At 37.4% G+C, this 19,990-nt stretch overlaps 1 protein-coding gene across 1 annotated transcript; it reads left to right on the top strand.

The window, feature by feature from the left end:
• The first annotated feature begins 1,236 nt into the window (after positions 1–1,236).
• Positions 1,237–14,972, top strand: LOC146308071 (kelch domain-containing protein 1). The gene is made up of 19 exons (XM_084746189.1): positions 1,237–1,339; positions 3,500–3,575; positions 3,748–3,817; positions 3,932–3,974; positions 5,102–5,180; positions 6,127–6,215; positions 6,348–6,494; positions 6,693–6,744; positions 6,917–7,017; positions 10,085–10,170; positions 10,453–10,534; positions 10,613–10,698; positions 10,812–10,899; positions 12,088–12,136; positions 12,289–12,379; positions 13,300–13,400; positions 13,643–13,727; positions 14,551–14,655; positions 14,850–14,972. Exons 2-19 carry the CDS (start codon positions 3,514–3,516, stop codon positions 14,952–14,954), a joined length of 1,521 nt encoding a protein of 506 aa, XP_084602315.1. The 5' UTR covers positions 1,237–1,339; positions 3,500–3,513; the 3' UTR covers positions 14,955–14,972.
• Positions 14,973–19,990: the final 5,018 nt, after the last annotated feature.

Here is a 19,990-nt window from a genome sequence, read left to right as displayed (position 1 = left end):
AGTCAATCTGATAAATTCTCCAGGAGGGTTTTGATAAATAAAACACGTGAAAAAAGACAAAATTCAGCCCAAAATTCAAAAGTGGCTGACTTCCTGTTGGGTTTACGCTGTGGCTCCAAGAGGTTTTTTTGTGCACCTGGACATGATACATGTCCCTGCTGATTTTTGTGTATGTACCACGCAGGCTGCTTCATTGAAATATTGTAGGGGGCATGATGGAGCCATTTTTCAGAACTGACTAAATATTGTCCTGTTGATGTGTTTAGGTGACATCTTTAAATCTGTTTGTTTTTTCACACAAGTAATTGATTTTTGAACATACCTGTGAGTCCATTAAAAGCCTCTTTCATGGAGCAGCTGTCTCTGTGGCCGAGGAAGGAAGAAAGTGTAGTGGAGGCAGCAGTGAACATATATAGTGACCAGGTCAAACCAAATAACAAACAAGGGGAAAACAAGATGGACGCCAAGTACAACTAATACAAGGCAAAAACTAACTAAAGCCTGACTTTGTTTGGTTTATTTCAAAACCCTCAGAGTTTCAAGACTCTGATTTTTCAGATTTTGATTCAGAACTCTAAAATCTATTGAAGGCAACGGTTTTCAAATTATGAGTCTTCAAATTATGAGACTTTTTTTTTTTTTTACAGGACAGAACTGATTAATTTAATAATAAAAAACAATTATTACATGTTTGGGTAAAACTTAAACTTATAAGTTTTAGGTTTTCACTACTTACTACAATTAATTAATGTGAGCACTTGGTTTTACAGTGAAGATGCTGTACAAGTATAGCTAATTAGGGCGATATATGTCAAATGGTTTGTTGACATGTTGGACATATTGCAAAAGAAATTGTTGAAATTGGAAATGGGATTACAACTGCATTTCAGAATCCTTTTTGAACTTGTTGAAATTCAATTATAGATTCTGTAATCTTTATTCTAACTAGTAAAAAAAAAACTACTAATATTTAAAATTGAAAGAGTCAGTCTGTAAGTCAGTTTTGAATAGTTGAAATGTAAAAACAACTTTGTAATATGTCAAAGATATCTTCAATTAACATTTTAACATGCTGAAATGTCACTTCCATCCTGCTGATTAAATGTTAAAAGGACTTTCCAAAGTCCTATTAAACGCTGACCTGCTCTGGTCGGCGGTGTGTTTGGAGGTGTTGCCAGGCAACAGTGTACCTGCGGAGGAAAGTGTATCTTACCTGTAAGCTGAGACACAGAGGACAGCCGTTGGACTGCGAGATGACTCATCTGTTGCTTAAAGCGGCTTCAATAAAACAACGATAGAAGGAGAAAACCAAGAAGTCAGCGTTCTCAGAAACAAACAGGTAGGTCTCATCCTGCTGATGTTGTTTGTCTGAACCAGAGACTAGAGAACATTCAGAGTGAATACCTCCACCAAGGACACACAGCCCTTTCATTTGTTATCTTCATGACAAAACATGTTGAGAGTTTAGTCTGGATATGGACATTTAAAGGTACAGTGTGTAAGATTTATTGGCAGAATATGTCAGAAATGGAACATAATATTCATGTTTTCATTAGTGTATAATCACTTGAAAATGAGAATTGTTGTCTTTTTGCTGCCTTTAATGAGCCCTTTATATATTTAGTACCGCCATGTTTCTACAGGAGCCAAGAACAGACAAACAGCAGTTCTAGATATGGCCTTTCATGCTTTTTGGCAGTTTTGCGGCCACCATAGGTTCTCCAGCAAGTGTGTTTTCAATCTGCAAACTCACTCCTATAAATACTACACACTGGACCTTTAAATGTATCACTAATGCAGTGCCCATTTGGGACCTGGTTGTTCAAAGCGCACAGCCGTTTGGAATGCATGCCTATTGCACGTGGGACGATTGCTCTGCCCCCTAAAGTGCTTTTTGCAGCATCATCTGCAAGAACCGCTCATCTGATCGAATTTATACTTGACAGTGCTCTTCCCTGGAGCCCTCAGAAATATACCCGCCAAGTGTGAAGTTGATTGGATGAATGGTTCTCGAGATATGCGGAGGACAGTCATACACACATACAGAGATTTCTTTGTTTATAGTAAAATGATGCTGTTACAGCACCACCTGTTGGCCAAATGGCAATAGGTTATGGACACTCAGACATCACACATGCACAACAAATATGGTTGTAATAGCACAAAGCATTCAGGAGACATAGTTGTTGTAATATAAGCCCTGCTCACAGCATTTGAGCGAACTTTACGGGACAAAAACTGTGTGGAGTATCACAATTCAGGCAAAACAAACTTTTTCCAGCTTGTTCCACAGATGTTCTGTGTCAAATTTGGTGATGATTGCGTAAAATTTATAGAAGGAGTGGCGAAAAAACATTTGCACAAATTGATCTAGATGCAAATGGACATATCTAATATGGACAGATTTTTCTGGACCGACAGAATCCAGCTGAAAAATTCCTGAAAGAATTTTGTGGTTCAAACATTACAGGCCAAAACGTAAAGTTTGGCTTGTAAGCGCCACCTCATTATCCTTAATTATGATTATTACTGTCCATTAAGAGGTGGGAGTTTGAACTTACTGTTTGATGAGTATTTTTAAATGTGCATTGCTTTTCTTTTATATATAGTCTACTTTAAATTTTATTTTACAGGGTTAATTTACTTAATTAATAAATCATAAAAATAAAAGAATTTTTCATGATGTGTGTGGAGGATGAATTTATGAGTCTCACAACCTGAGGACAGATGTACAAAGGAGGTCAAATTTCTTTAAGAGAACTTAAAGAAAAGTAAATTTTTATATTATATCTTTAAGGCAGTACCCTGTTGTTTTGTGATTGATAGGACTATTTATCTTTTAAACAGGAATGTGAGATAGTGTAATGTTAGAAATGAAAGGAGATATATCAGAAATGATACATTAATGTGCACACGTGCAGTGTGTGCGTGTGTAAGTGCGTACTTAAGGTTAGCGCCCCACTTGAGCCACCCCAGTCAAAAATGTCTGGAAATGCCCCTGCTTGGGCCTCCATCAATACACCCACCAAGTGTGAAGTTAATCAGATGAACAGTTGTCAAGAAAATTGAAGGACATACATACACACATACAGAGATGCCGTCTTTCATAGATAGATGTTGCTGTAGCGCCAATGGCATCACATGTTGATGGTTGATATCTGTCATCATTCTTGTGTTTAAGAGATTATGTGAAACAGTTCACACCTAAAATAATTTGTCAACCAGAATGTAGTATTAAATATCAAAAGAGAAAACAGTTCATTTAAAAAGCTTTATCAAAACATGATGAAGGCAAATTTGGCTGAACTGTAATAAATAATTCTTCAGATTTTCAGATGACTAAAAGACCAAACCAACAGAGTGGACCAAAAATAAATCCTCTCCTGTAGAGTAAGTGGTTACTGCTATGACTCAGACTCATCAACAACTCAGATGGTAAAACTGTCTATGTGTGTGTGTGTGTGTGTGTGTGTGTGTGTGTGTGTGTGTGTGGCAGCAGCAGTTGATGTAAAGATGGCGTTAGCCAGCGGTCACTGGCTGGAGAAAGAGATGAGGGGAGAAACCCCGAGTCCCAGGTGGGTCACCTTGTTCTTAACAAAGTGTTTGGCAGTCTAAGTCTAGACGGATGATTCATCCCCTCTGAAGGATGTTTCTGAGCCATGTGATGACGTCAGCTCATTCAAGGCTTTATGTGACACTGAGATGAAACTGGAATAGATGTTTTATTGTCCATGCCTGCTTTCACAGACATGGCCACGCCTTAGCTGTGGCAGGAAATGTGGCCTTTCTGTTCGGAGGAGCCTACAGCAACCTAGAGGTGACTTTTTGATTCTCTTTTCAAAGCCGAGATTTGTCAAACAGCAGCCTGGTTCTTATTCACATGAACACACTGGTTGGTAATGGTCTGATCATTTTCTTCTTCTTTATGTAGGAGGACAACCCTGTTTACTTCAATGATTTCTACATGCTAACAGGTACATATCAAAGATGCAGAAGATATTTAAAGTAACCTGTGGAGTTTTTCCACCACAAGAGGAGCTGTGGAGCAAAGTTTTTACAAACGAGTCACCATTTTGTCTTGTTTGTTTGCAACATGATACCCTTCCTAAAGATTTCACTCTATTTACGATTGGAGGCTTTGATGCAACAAGAAACTTAGCAATATACATACTATACAGTACAATACTACACGATTCAATACAATACAAACATTATGGCATGATATGATATGGTACGGTATGATACAGAATGACACAATATGATACGCTATGACACAGTACGATACTGTACATATGTGACGATACGATACGATACAATATGATACAGTACGATACTGTACATACGTGACGATACGATACGATACAATATGATACAGTACGATACTGTACATACGTGACGATACGATACGATACAATATGATACAGTACGATACTGTACATACGTTATGATACGATATGATACAATATGATATGATATGGTACAATACAATATGATACAGTAAAATATTATATAATACAATACAGTACGGTACAGGATATGATACAATATGATATGATGCGACATGATATGATATGGTACAGTACATATGTGTATATACAACTTTATTGTCAGTTTACACTGGAATTAATTTTGCATCTGTGCACAGCTTCGTTCAAGAGATTACACACAGATACACAGATTAAATGTACAGTATACACTTTCAACAAATGTACTGGCTATTTAGACTGCATTACTCATTTTTATATTTACATATTGCTCCTTTAAAATAATAAAAACCATAAAAGTCATAAAAATCAGCTTTAGCATTTATGAGGAAGGAACTGCAATGAACAGTTTTTAAGGACACACAGAATATGTTCCTGTTTTTTGAAGAAACAGAAAAAAGAAAGCTTTGCATATTTTTTAAAACTTTGTAGCTCATCATTAAGTTAGATTTAGTCCTCAGTAGCACATCAGAGGCAGTTAGGCATAATTATAGATGAAAGAAACTCTAATCAGAGACTCTTGTTGTAAACTCATGAACACTGTTGCTGTTACAGGGCTGAGCTGCTCTGACTGAAAAAGAAAAAGTAATAGGCAGAGATTCTGTTGTTGTTTGCAGTTTCTCCTGATGATGTGATGTGGGAGGAGATTCCTCAGAGTGGAGAAGTTCCCTCAGCAAGAGAAGGACACACTCTCTGGTAAACTACAGCACTAATTTTAGACTGTTACTTGGAATGGAAGATTGAGAAATAACATAAAAAGTATTAGATCTTTTCCATGGAACTTGAAGGTTAACCAGTGTTATTCTATATATGAGCTGTGGAGGGCAGCCCAGATTATTTGGTACTGTGAGGATCCAGTCTTAAATGTGCAGGATTGCTCATCAGGGCCAACCAAAAAATGTTTAGACATTTTTTATATAATTACAAGAAAAAATCTGGATGATCACATCAATACTTAATGAGTGGGACCACAATAACCACTGAGAGAGAGGCAGCAACAATACACAACAGTAAACTCTAGCCCTTGCGGCTAACATTAGCTAGCAAGTTACTGCTGAAAAATAATAATAATAATACAAAAATAATAATCAGCCTCATTTCTTAATCCATCTGCTGCCACATCAGGTCTCTCTTTTGTTGTCTACTTCCCCATGTGTTCATGTAAAATCACGTTCACCTATGAGATCACGTGACATTATGCTCATTCCGATATGATAATCTTTATAATATCCTGTGTGATGTGCCATTATTTTCAAATCTTGTAGTGTGCATATGTTTGAGATTAGAGAGGAGAATGTGTTTGAAGTTTGCAACCAGATTTAAAAATCTGTTAGGATTGTGAAAGTCCTGTAGTGTGAGTTAGATTAAGACTATGAAAAAGCAAGATCAAAAAGATGAGTCTTGTGGAATTTAGAAAAGTTTTGAATATTTCATCCATAAAAATACCATACAGTCAGCTAGTTGAAGTTAGTTCAGTTAATGGCAGCGGTTGCCCATGGTTACATCACTGTTTTGCTTTTGTTGGCCTAGAGAACCAGAAAAGTAAGCTGAAAGCAGTGTAGACATGTTGATTCTTAGTGTGATCAGCAGTACTAGCAGTGGCACTGTGCACAAAATATACATCTTCTTGTTTCCTTTAAAGTGTTGTAAAAGGGAAGTTATATCTGTTTGGAGGAACGTCCAGCCCCAACGCCACCGAGTGTCTCCCAGGAGTCTACAGCTTTGATATAGGTGAGGATGTTACAGCAGGTGGAAGAACATAGGAACACGTCTAGGTTGGTTTGTGCTTGAGCTTTTTTTTTGCTGAAGGAAGAGTAAAATAAAGACAATCAGCTCTGCGATGGTGTTTCCATTGTCTCACAGTGTCTCTGACTTGGGATTGCTTAGCAATCGGGGGCATGGCCCTCAGAACCCTCAGACACAGCTCTGTTGCCATGGGAGACAACATCTACGTATACGGAGGAATTCAGGGAGGGAATCCAACCAATGATCTTATGGTCTTCAGCACAGGTCCATACATCATCATCATCATTAACCACACAAACCATGAAAACTCTCCATCTCTGCTGATCATTTCCCAAATCCATCCATCCACCATTTTCTTCATTTCTATGAAAATCAGCTGACAGACTGACATGTTTGTGTATGTCATTTTTGAATTTCCCTCTCAAAGTCTCTCTCTCTCACTTCTTTTCTGCTCTGTTTCAGTGTCTCTCACCTGGACACCGGTCAAAACTAGTGGATCGCTGCCTCCTGCCCTGTAAGACTTTCTTATTAGTTTCATAAACAGAGGATTTATCACAGGAATACTGTATTATATTAAAATGTACATGCTCATTGATCGCCCAGTGTGTAATATAGGTTTCACTGACATTTACTGGCAAGAAAGTTAGCATTTGTGTGTTTATCGTGTGTTTCCTGTGTGTGTGCAGGAGTGGTCAGAGTTTTGCTCTGGTTGCAGATCAGGTGTTCATGTTTGGAGGTTATGATGCAGGTGGAGACTTCTGTAAAGACCTGCATGTTCTCAACACAGGTAAACACTGACCCAGATTATTTCTGAAACACTCACCTATTTACCTCAGTGCCTGTACAAAAGGTAACTCTACAACTGACATTGGTTCAGCCAACCACAGAAATGCAGGCGACACAGGTTGTTAGACTTGTTTGAAGAATGTACTTGAGAGTTGCAAGTCGTCAGGGTTCCTACAACTTTTCTAAAGTCATATTCAAGCACTTTTCAAGGTGTCGTTTGAAGGTTTTCCAGCACCAGCTGTGTCAAAATGATTTGGCCAGACATTATTGTTCAAGCAAGGCTCAATAAGGGCAGTCATCTTCATTTTGTGTGAAAGGAAAAAGCAAAGAGGTGCTCTCTGACTCATCTCTGACACTCTTTAGGCCTAAATAAAAAAGTGAACTATACAGTCAGAGAGCAATTTTGATGTGAAAGTAATGTGATTACAATTTGAGGCCGTTTCAAGCACTTTGTCCTAAATCCAAACACTTTTCAAACCTTGAAAACTTCACATTAAAATTAAGGTGTTTTCAAGGATTTCCAGTGCCTGTAAAATCACCCTGGTAGTCAGGACTGGAAGAAACTAATTACAAATACTCAGATTACTGTAATTAAGTAGTTTTTTTGGGGTACTTGTACATTCATGAGTAGATTTTCAAGTCTGTACTTTTACTCGTACTTAAGTATGCATCACAAGATGTAATCTGCTTAGTTACTTTTCATATTATTATCATAGTTGAGTACTGAGTACAATTTAAATTAATAGCAAACCCTTCATCTGAATTTTAGTAGCCAATTAAATGACTTGATGAAAACAAAGACAAACAACACATGGACGGAAAACAAAACAAAATGCAACAGCAGCAGCACACATTTGTAAGTAAGGATGTCATTAAAAGATTAATGGATGTTAAGAATTTAACCAATTAAAAATGTATTCATGGATATTTAATCAAAAGTAATCACACCTCATCTGACACTGTTTTGTCTGGCGGAGCTATCTGTTGAATAAAGAAAATTAAACTTGGACTTAAAATGGGAATAAAAAGAAAAAAAAATGAAAATGTCGGAAACCCCCCCCCCCCCTGTTGTTTATCATAAAAATTATTAATGATTAATCGATTGTTAGCAATTATTGGTTCAGGAAAACATGACAGTGACATGAACAGTTAAAAGTAACTAATACTCTTAGTACTTTTTGCAACAAATACTTTGTACTTTTACTTAAATATATTTCTAACACCTTTTACTTGTAATTGAGTAATATTTTAGCAATGTAACAGTACTTGTTCTTGAGTACAGATTTTCATTACTCTCTCCACCACTGCTGGTAGTGTGACATTAAAGTAACATTATGTAACATATGATATTTGTACTGTTTCAAACTGTAATCCATGTATACATCTCTGTTGAGGTTGCAGAGCTTGGTGATGCTCAACCGGGTCTGATGCTAACGCTAAACTTTCAGTCATCATCATTGTAAAAAGTTGTAAAATTAAAGTTACTTTATTTCACGTCAGGTTTTATTCTCTCTCAGCAGTCAAGGGTAAATATTTTTTCAACATGGAAATCAATGGAAACACCATTTATTTTTCTTCATCTTTTCCTCTTTCTCCATTTCTCCATTAGTAGTAACAGTTTAACCCTGCACTCCAAAATCCTCCTTTTTACTTTCAATATGCGCTGCAGCTGACCTTACAAAGTTCAAACTGTTACATGCAGCATGCTTACAGTTGGGACACACTACTTCCTCATTACATTGTGCCTTGTACTTGACTCTCTTGCACAGAGGATTGTGGGTCAGAATAACCAGAGAAGCATGCCGGTTTGCATACTGCCAAAAGCAGATGCAAGAGGACATCCTGGTATTTTTGGCACATGGCCTTTGACATACTATGTACTGGGATGTACTAAAGCATACTAAATGGTACGTTAGGATGGTACTGTAACACACAGTGAATATAGTCAGATGTATTAGTCAGTGCACTCCAGAAAAACTGAAAGAGATCAGTATCTCATCATATTGTAAAATGTTTATGGTTAAAACAAGATGTTTTTATGTTATTACGACATACTAACTTAACTTGTTTTATCTTGTTGTTACATGAAACATTTCATATTATAAAGTGACACCTTATAGTCAGGGTTGGGAGGGTTAATATAAAAATGTAATCCAATACAGTTACTAATTACCTGTCAAAAAAAAATAGTCATTAACATAATCCTGTTATCACAAGATTAAAGTAATGTAACCTGATTACTTTCTGTTACTTTTGGATAACCTCAATATAAGAAATGGTGAAATTGTTTAGCCTAATATAGTGTTTTTACTGTTGCATTTTAATCATTGATTAATCAGTTGATTATTTTGTCAATTAATGCATTAGTTGTTTGGTCAAGAAATATCAGAAAATGGTGTAAAATGTTTCCTGAAGTCCAGGATGACGTTGTCAGATGTTTTGTATTATCTAACTTAAAAATGTTCAGTTTTCTGTCAAAGAGGAGTAAAGAAAACTGAAGATTTTTACTATTTTCTTCAAAAATGACTCAAAATGATCGATTATCAAAATAGATGCAGATCAATTTAATAGTTCATTAATAGTAGATTAATCGTTGCAACTGTAAGTCTTTTATGTTCATTGTGAGGTTTATTACTTTGTCCAGCTGTTCCTTCCTTTGTTGTGTGTAATTTATTTATTGATTGATTGATTTAAAGACAAAAAATGGTGACATTTCCACCCAGTGAAACATTTTTCAGTAGAGGCTGCGTGCACTGTGCATTTTTGAAATTGTAATCCTACAAATAATCCTCATTTTTCTAAATGTATCTGTAATCTGATTACATCTTTTTATTTTAACTGTAATGGAATACAGTTACCTTTTTTGTATTCAGATAATCCTGTTATATATAATCCATTATTCCCCAAACCTGCTTATTGTTAACATAACACTGCTTTAGTCCTGGACTTCCATACAGAAATATGGTTCTTAAAAAGTTTAGCACACTCTAAAGTTCAGACAGTTCTAACATGTGATCTCTACAGATGACTCTTCTTACTTCTGACCTCAGTGTTTCTCCTGATTTTAGACAACTTGGTTTGGCAGAAATGGGAGGTGAAGGGAGAATCACCTGCAGCCTGCAGTGGACAAACACTGACTGCACACCATGATAAAGTACACACACACACATGCACTGGTGTATTGCATTTCAAATTAATTAATTGTCACTACATGAATGTAAAGTTGCTTTTATGATTTAGACCAGGGTATAAAAAACAACAAGGCACAAGGCAAGATCTATATAACAAGTCTATATAATATAAAAATAATTGTACATATGTATACAGTAATAGAAACAGAAATATTTGTATCACTTTTATGAATTATTTCTCCACTGCAGTTTAATGTAATTCTACTGACTTTTCACAATTTTTCCTCGTATTAAATCCTGTGCAGGATATCTACCTGTTTGGTGGCAAAAGCACAAATGAGGACAACACGGTTTCGTCTTCCAATGAAATCCATAAACTCAGCATCGGTGAGTGAGACGCTGCGGATTAACTGACAAATAAAACAAATAAAGGATCCACACATATCTCACACTGTGTCTGTCCAGCCAAGATGAAGTGGAAGGTTCCTCTGTATGTCGGGATCCCTCCGGCCCGTCGCCATGGACACACCGCCTTCATCCTCCACAGCCACGTCAGTCTGCCACTGAACGTCTTAACATTATAGCATTTTTATCATAGTCATGTCTTATCATTTAAAATAAGCGCTTTCTGTATTTTTTTTTTTTTTTTTTTTTTGGTTGACAGCTGTTTGTATTTGGAGGGAAGAATGAAGAGCAGGAGTTTAATGACCTGAAGGTGATGAAACTCATTAACCCCTCAGAGAGACAACCAGGTATATTATTCATATTTTTTTTGTTTGATGACATTAAAAGGTTGAATTAAAGGTTGGATCCATTATTCAAAGTCAGTGTATTACCGATAGTAGATTTACTTTGCCATCAGAAACTGCTGTTATATCATCAAAATATCACTCTCTCCAAAGCAACCAGACTCCTTAAACAAAAACAGTCATTTTATCTCTTAGAGTATGGAGTTGCTGGTTTACTGCTGCCTTGATCAGCTACTTTGTGTTATTGTGTGACTACAGTGATTCTGAACCAACCTTTTAAAACAGTCACACAATTAACAGAAACAAACTAACTGATCGAGGCAGCGGTTGACCAGAATCTCCTGTGTTCTGCGAGGTTAAATGACTGATTTTACCACAGGAGTCTGGCTGCTTTGGAGGGAGCAATATTTGTCTCAGAGCAGTGTCCCGTCAGAAAAAAGATGTCTGACAGGAAAGTAAAGAGGTGAAAGACAGCGTGCACTTTAACTGATACTGATTCTTTTTAGGTGGTTAAAATAATGTCACTGCAATATTACACTTAAAATATTCATTACGGCAATATTACACTTAAAATAATACATTGTAGCAGCATTACTGCAATATTACACTTAAAATATTTGTCACTGCAATATTACACTTAAAATATTACATTGCAGCAACATCACTGTAACATAACAAAGCGCTACATTGCAGCAATGTTACTGCAAATTACACATAGGAGTGTGGTGGCTTTGGAGAGAGTGATATTTGACTTATATCACAGTAGTTTCCTGTCAAAAAAGTCTGATAGTGAGGTGAAGAGGTAAAAATATTCTAAATATAACTTACACTGAAACTGATATAGATTTTTTTAGGAGTCTAACATACATTTTGCTGCTGACCCTGCTGCATTATGTTGCTTAGCTTCCTACATCTGTACTCCTGTTACTGCTTCTCCAAACTGGGGGTGTCGACCACCATCTACTGTAGGTGACTGTGGATAAGTACCTCATATAAGCCCAAGTCAAATAAACCAAACTATCCCTTTAACACTAATGCCTAAAGACTGCAGCATCCACTACAGAAACGATGTGAAAGTGTTGGGCAGAACAAATCACATCCTGATGATTTGGCTATTCTTAGAGCTTTCCCAACAGAAGACCTAAAATGCAAGGTTTGTCCTGAAGGTGCTGCTCGACTTTTTCTCCGCAGTGATGAAGGAGATCCTGTCAGAGTTTGGTCTGCAGGGAGTGAGCCACAGGTCAGCAGCTGCTGTACACAACTGTGTTTCTGTTTCATCTGTGTGCAGTGTGTGTGTGTGTGTCTGCAGTTTCAGCCTCATGTCACGCTCTGTTTGAGTCTCTCCTCTCAGTTTTAACACTTTGGTTTCATTCTGCCTTTGACTGTTAACAGCTTCACTCCCACAAAGGTTCCCAACGTCCGCTACGAGCTGAGTGACTCTGTTCCGTCCAGCCAGTCCAGGAACACAGTGGCTAATACACAGGTGATGAACACACATGCACACTTTGTACAGTGACCCTACAAACACAGAAAGTCGCCGAAACATTGTGACTGTGATGGTTCATTTATGATGTACTGACCCTACTGCAACATTAGACTCAAAACACTATGTGGCAGCAAAGTTACTGCAATATTACCCTTTCAATGTTACATTGCAGCGATGTTACAGCAACATCACACTTAAAACACTACAGTGCAGCAACATTACTGAAATATTACACATAAAAAGTTACATGGCAACAATGTTACTTTAAAATTACCTTTTAAATATTATGTTGCAGTGATGTTACTATAAAACACAACGTTGTAGCAACAATACACAACAAAATTAGATTGCAGTGATGTTACTGCAACATTACACTTAAAATACAGTGCTGCAGCAACGTCACTGCGACATTACACTTTAAACGGTATGTTGCAGCGATGTTTCTGCAATATTACATTTAAAACACTACTGTGCAGCAACATTACACTTTAAATGTTACGATGCAGCAATCTTACACATAACACGCAATGTGGAAGTAGCATTACTGCAACATTACTCTTTAAAGATGACATTGCAGCAACATTACTACAACATTACAATGCAGCGATGTTACTGCAACATTACACTTGGCCTTAAACTGGCAATGACACTCTGGAATTTCCCTTGGTGTGTTGCTACAGCATCACATGTGATGATCCAGCAATGTTGAACTTTGCAGAAATAACATTGCAACCATGTTCCTGTGACAACTTAGTGTTAGCAGGGAGTCTGTGGGGCTTGGGAGAAGGTATCAAGTGAAGTCCAGATGAACTCCAGCAGTCTCTGTAGCAGTAGTCCTGGTGGTTGGTCCTCATGTTGAAACATGGTATCTGCTCAGACTAATAATAACTCAAGTAGTTTAATGCTCCCTCCAGCAGGTGTTTGTCCACAGAGACTTCAGCGCAGTTCGAGATCAGGCCATGAAAATGATCCAGACAGCCTTCACTCTGCTGGATCAGGAGTTCCAGAAACTGGATCGGTACATGTACATGTTTGTTTACCTTTGTTCACGTGTGTACACCAGACTATAAATACCACCACAAGTAATAAGATTGTCTTATAGAAATGTACCCACCATTTGTAAAAGTAACTTCAGGGGAAAACTGATGCAGCTGGGGTCATTTTGAAGAGATCACTTGGTTGACTGATTAACTGATTGACTGTTTCCACATATATGCCGACTTGTATTGATTTCTTGACAGCAATATTTCTTTGTTCCAGAGAAAAATCAGAGTTGTCTAAAGCTGCTGCTGCTCTGCAAAGAGACAAAGGAGCTCATGAAGTCCTCAGACAACAACAGCAACAGGTTCATCACTGCCTTAATCCAGTTTAATCTCAATCTAACTCATCAAATCTAATTTTATCCACTCTGTCAGTCTAGTCTACTCTAATCTAACTATAAATCTAATCCAATTTGTGCCATCAAATACTTCCTTCTTGTTTTACTATGTTTATTGTTACGCACTAAAATACCAAGGCAAAGTCCTTGTATGTGAAATCTATTTAGCAGTAAATCTGATTCTGATTCTGAAGAGTCTAATCTAAGATCATCTGATCTATTCTAATCTCAACTACTCCATTAAAAGGATAAATATGAAATATATTTAGTGTACTAAATTTTAAAATGACCATAATGTGTCATGCGACTATGAGATTAAGTCAACATGGTTAGTTGACATACTGGCTTCTCCTACAACAACACAACAACCAGAATGTTCTCCTTTTGGTCTGTTTTTGTTTGCTTGTTTCATATTTATTAGAGGTAAATTTAAAGCTGAATGTTTGCAGAATCATTAATTATCTTTAAGAAGGAGTATATGTTTTAACGGTTAAATCGAGCAAAATGTTAATGGAGTCTGGCAGGCAGTGAAGCAGGCAGTCACTGAACTCCAACTCCAGAGTGTGCCTTATTAAACATACCATCTTTGACTCAAACGCTAGGCTTTTTCATATTTCTTCTTTAAATTCAAAAATAAAACTCTATAGAAACGTTTTTTGTTACTGTAACATGCTAATGCTAAATGCTTTTTGATACGTTAGCATGCTCAATCAGGAAAACAGGAACATCTGGGCATCATTTTTGTGATGTTTTGTCGTATTAAGAGATAAATGTGATGTGTGTACGTCAGGAGCTGCAGGAGATGCTGGACAGACATCGCTCCCAAAATGAGGCGTGGCTCCGAGCGAGAGCCGAGGAGAACGACCGCGAGAGGAGGGAGCTCTGCAGACTCAGAGTCAGTAAACACACACACACACACACACACACACACACACACACACACACACACACACACACACACACTACACATAAGCTGTTTTCGATTTCTTGTTGTACAGACTTTCCGTCTGGCCCTCAGGATGATTTCTTTATTGTGGGTTGTCTGTCTGTCTGTCTGTCTGTCTGACTGTCTGTCTCTGTCCTCCTCAGGAGGAGGTCTTGCAGGAGCAGGAGAGGCTGAAGGAGGAGCAGAGCAGCATCCAGAAACGCAGCGAACATCTTCTGTCCATCATGCAACAGTTCAAAGGAATGTGATAGATAGACAGACAGACAGATAGATAGATAGACAGATAGATAGATAGACAGACAGACAGACAGACAGACAGACAGACAGATAGATAGATAGACAGATAGATAGATAGACAGACAGACAGACAGACAGACAGACAGACAGATAGATAGATAGATAGATAGATAGATAGATAGATAGATAGATGATATATAGATGGCCGGACGGACAGACAGATGGATGGTGTTGTCCCTGTTTTCCTTTTTCATGTTTGTTCATGACGATGTTTACATCAGGATGTGGATCAGATACAAATACGTGTCTGTTATGTTATATGTTTGAGAGACATCGCTCTTTATGCATTAAACTTTCTTTCAATAAAAATATTTTGCATAAAAGAATGCTAAAAGTTTGTATCATGTACTGTTGAGTGTACATCATTTGATTGATTAATTGATTGATCAGTGATGGGAGAACTTATTAATGTAGAAATTCTTCATGGCAGTTTTTTTTTACAGTGACCATTTTTCGTCCTGTAGTTTTTTTTTATTTTTATTTTTTTATTTGACACTGTAAAAAAAACTAATAAAGCCTGAAAAGGTGTTGCTCATCATTGACACAATCCCATTAGCATTTAGAATATGGAAAATAATACATTTCTTGTGTTTTTTTTTTTTTTTCAGAAAAACAACAACAGGGGTATTAAGCAATGAAAACTGGCATTTAAAGGGTTACAATTCTGAAAATGAATGAATATTTGGTGTTACTGATCAAGGTAGGTGTAGGTTAAAAAAAATAATTCAGTCAAAGTGGAAAATAATATTAATGTATACATTTTTTTGGGGCAGTTTTTTCTACGTGACCACTTTTTTCTCAAAGGTGCTCATTGTTAATAAACTGATTGAATTACTGATGGTGAAGTAAGAACTCAAAAAAAAAAAAGAAAAGAAAAAATACAGAAAAATAAATAATGAAAAAATAAAGGGCTATTACACAAAAGTAGAGACCATCTTGAGGGGAACACACAAGCAGCAGCACCTGTCAGCAAGCTGTTGTAGCTGAGATCAAAATGAAGGCTGAGTTTGAAGGTGGGTGTTATATGACCCAGGAGTCATTACTACTTTATTACATAAGTACTCACTACTAATGGGTGTGTAAGTAGTTTAGAATATTCAACCAAAAGAAATAAGAATATCTCATTTTAGGACTCAACATTTGACAAAAGCGTTTCTTTGCAGTGTACCATGGCAAACAGGATAGATGACAGTTACCATGGTTACCACTGAAGTACTAATGTAGTACTAGGGATGGCATACTTTCTGGTACTTTTAATATTTGTGGCTAACAAAGTAACTGAAGAAAAGGGTATCAAATGTGTTGAGACATCAAAAAGACGTCTGTGAGCTTCTATGCCTCCAGTTCATTTTGCAGTGCATTATGGGTTATGTAGTTCTAAAGTTTAGTGAAGAAGAGAATGCGAGGCAGTAAATCTTAATTTAATACCCAGTTGTATTTTTACTCATTGTCTTGTCTGTTTATGAAGCTGAGTCCAACTGAGAGTTGCCAACAGGGCGTCGACCATTTTAACTTGTTTTTTTTTTCGTGTTTGAACAAACCACTGAACCATGAAGAGCTGCACAGCTGCTGCAGGCCGCGCTGTCTCTTTAACTCCCAGCAGCAGAGCTGGAAGCAGAGTAACATGCATGTGTGATGTATATTATATAGGCTATGTGACTGAACAGTAGCTGTAGATTTGACTTAAAGCCAGCATGAGTCATGTCAGACTAAGTCAACTAATGGCTCTCTGACACTGTCCTACATAATGTCTCAAGGTTGTTGAGGCCTGTGTTGAATTACTGGGTAGTGTCAGTCCACAAGGGGCTTGAAGCTCTAGTTGTTTCACGTCCCTAAAGCTCACTGTGGAGTGTGGGCAGTAGAGCCAAGGGACAAATAGTGGCTACCACATGTAGGACTGTGTTTCAGGTCTTTCATTTTCTGTGTTGTATGGAAAAATGTAGTATATCAACAGCACAAAGAACTTCTATGGATTTCTCTGGGCCCGAGCTCTTCTGAGATGGTCTCACGCAAAGAGGAAAAGTGAGCTGTGGTCTGACAAGTCCACTTTTCAAATTGTTTTTGGAAATCATTAACGTCATACTGTCTGGGATACAGAGGAAAAGGACCATCAAGATTATTAGCAGCCCAAAGTTGAACTGGGAAAGCTTTTTTTTTTCTTATTTTGTCTAGTGGAAATGCACTCTAGAGGGCATTTAAAGTGATAGATAACCCCAAAAATGAAATTTCACTCAATATCTGCTCACCCCTGTGCTGATGTGAGGATGGGTGAAGATCTCCATCCATCCATCCATTTTCTGCAACCGCTTATTCCCAAAGGGTTGTGGGAGGCTGGAGCCTATCCCAGCTGACATTGGGTGAGAGGCAGGGTTCACCATGGACAAGTCACTAGTTCATCACAGGGCAGGTGAAGATCTCCAGTTCACGAAACACTCCCAGAGCTTCAGTGGAAAACAGCGTTGCAACCAAATCCAGTACAATTGAAGTGAATGGTGACCAGTTTTAAAATGTAAAAAAAAGAACAAAAAAACACAAAATGTCTCCATACTGCTCGTGTGGTGTAAATCCAAGTGTTCGTAAGCTGCGACATTGAAATTTGACCCAAAAAGACGCCATTTACACCATGTTTTTAGCCTAAATGTCAGCTGTAGCCTCTCAGACCTGATCGAAGTCCTCAGAGATTTTCTTCTTTGTTGAAAGTTTGCAAAGACAACTCTGCGCATAACAAGTCACTATTTCTGAGTCTGAGTCGCTTCCAGGTAGCATGTAAACACAGATGTGATGGTATCGCGAGATCTTGTATATTTCGTGTTGCGCCACTTGGGCGAGAGCCTGTGTACCCGCTTCAGGCGTGTGGATCAGGTCTGAGAGGCTACAGCTGACATTTAGGCTAAAACCATGGTGTAAATGGCGTCTTTTTGGGTCAAATTTCACATTCTGTGTTTTTTTCTGTATTCTTTTTTTTACATTTTAAAACTGGTCACCATTCACTTCAATTGTACTGGATTTGGATGCAACGCTGTTTTCCGCTGAAGCTCCAGGAGTGTTTTGTGAACTGGAGATCTTCACCCATCCTCACATCAACACAGGGGTGAGGAGATATTGAGTGAAATTTCATTTTTGGGTGAACTATCACTTTAGCCACGTTTTGTCCACTGGAAGAACATCATAGAGGGAACTTTATCAGATTCTGTCCACTGGAGGAGAACCCTACAAGGCAATTTTTCATGTTTTGCCCACTGGAAGGACACCCTACAAGACATTTTTTTCACATTTTGTTACTGGAAGGACATCCTACAGGGCACCTTATAATGTTACATGTCACACTGGGGCATCTTTTAGGGCACTTATGCTGCATTTTTCTAACACATCCACCAGCGTTTGTGCCTTCGGCATCATGGGTAACTTGCACCTCTATGAAGCGGGGATGGGAATCACAAACTGCTTCCAGCTGAGAGGTGGTTGAAGTCATGGCGGAGAGGGAGAAATGGTCCAGAGTGTGGCATCATTTCACAAAGAAAGATGAAAACAATTTCCAGTTATAATGTCTGTAAAATGATACGTTCAAGTCAGGATGGAAACACCAGCAACACGCTGAAACATCTGTCTGCGCAACATGGGCTTAAATTCCAGGAATGTTCGAATGCTCTACACACAAATGCCAATACTTCCTAACCAAGGAGCATTTCTGTACCAAAGGTAAATATATATTATAATCAGAGGCAAAAGTAGAAGTTTCTTTACTGCACTAAAAGTGTATTTTATGTTGTTTTCCATCTTTTTATCTCTTTTACGTTTTTTTTATGTCTTGTTGCATCTTTTCAGTCATGTTAAATCACTTTTGTTATGTCTTTTTCTGTCTTCTTGCATCCTTTATATTGTTTTTTTGCTTGTTACATGTTTGTAGTCTTAAGTCTCTTTTGTTTCATCTGTTGTTATGTCTTTTTTGTTTTGTTACACCCGTTGTGTGTGATATGCACTGATCCCAGGGAATCATTTTTTCTATGCATTATTGTTCCATATATTTAGGTTGAAATCCATCTTTATGTTGGGAAAGCAAATGAAAATCAAATAATCAAATAATTCAAATGCAACAAAAACAAAGTAAATAGCCTGTTTTGAAAATGTCAGGAGTAGAAAGTATTTATTTGTGTTCAAATGTAGAGTGTGAAAGTAAAAAGTTTTCAGGAAAATTAATACTCAAGCACAGATACCTGAAAACTGTACTTAATCACAATAACAAAGTATTTGTACTTAGTTACTTCCCACCTCTGGTTATCATAAAATTGCTTAGCAGATTTTTTTTTTTGACTAAGAAAATCTACAAATAAAGAATCAGACTGATAAGCAGAATTACTAATGGAATTCATATCAATAAATAATGTATCTATTCCCATCCCTACTGTGATGTCACCATTTTTGGAGCGACATATGCTGCCATCCAGACGTCTGTTTCAGGGACGTCCTGTTTATCTCAGCAGGACAATACCAAGACACTTTCTGCTCGTGTTACAACAGACTGACCTGCCTGCAGTCCAGACCTGTCTCCTGCTGAAAATGTGGGACGCATTATGGAGCCCCAGACTGTCAGCAAGAATGGAAAAGAATTTCACTTTGAAAACTTGTAGTAAACATGCCTCTGTCCCAACTTTTGTGAAATGTGTTGCAGGCACATTGCAGAATGTGTGTATATTTACAAAAAAAAATCAAATTAATCAGCCCACACATATCTTGTCTTTTTACTGTATTCAACTGAATATAGGTTGAAAAGGATTTTCAAATCATTCATTTTGTCAGTGTGTGTTTTAGTTTCTTTTTTTAAAATCAGGTTGTAATCATTACATATTTTTTTCATAATTGTGACAGTAATCATAATTTTTGAGATACAAAAGTTATTATTCAAATTGAACAAACATATAGATAAAACAATGTAAATGTGTGGTTTTGATGAATCCAACAGACTTTGAAGGCAGCACCATTATTTCTT

This window comes from Lutjanus erythropterus, chromosome 20 (genome assembly GCF_056507025.1).
Source record: "Lutjanus erythropterus isolate fLutEry1 chromosome 20, fLutEry1.hap2, whole genome shotgun sequence".
NCBI classification, from domain to species: Eukaryota; Metazoa; Chordata; class Actinopteri; order Lutjaniformes; family Lutjanidae; genus Lutjanus; species Lutjanus erythropterus.
Note: the sequence above shows the minus strand (reverse complement) of the source record. Positions and strands in the feature narration are given on the sequence as shown.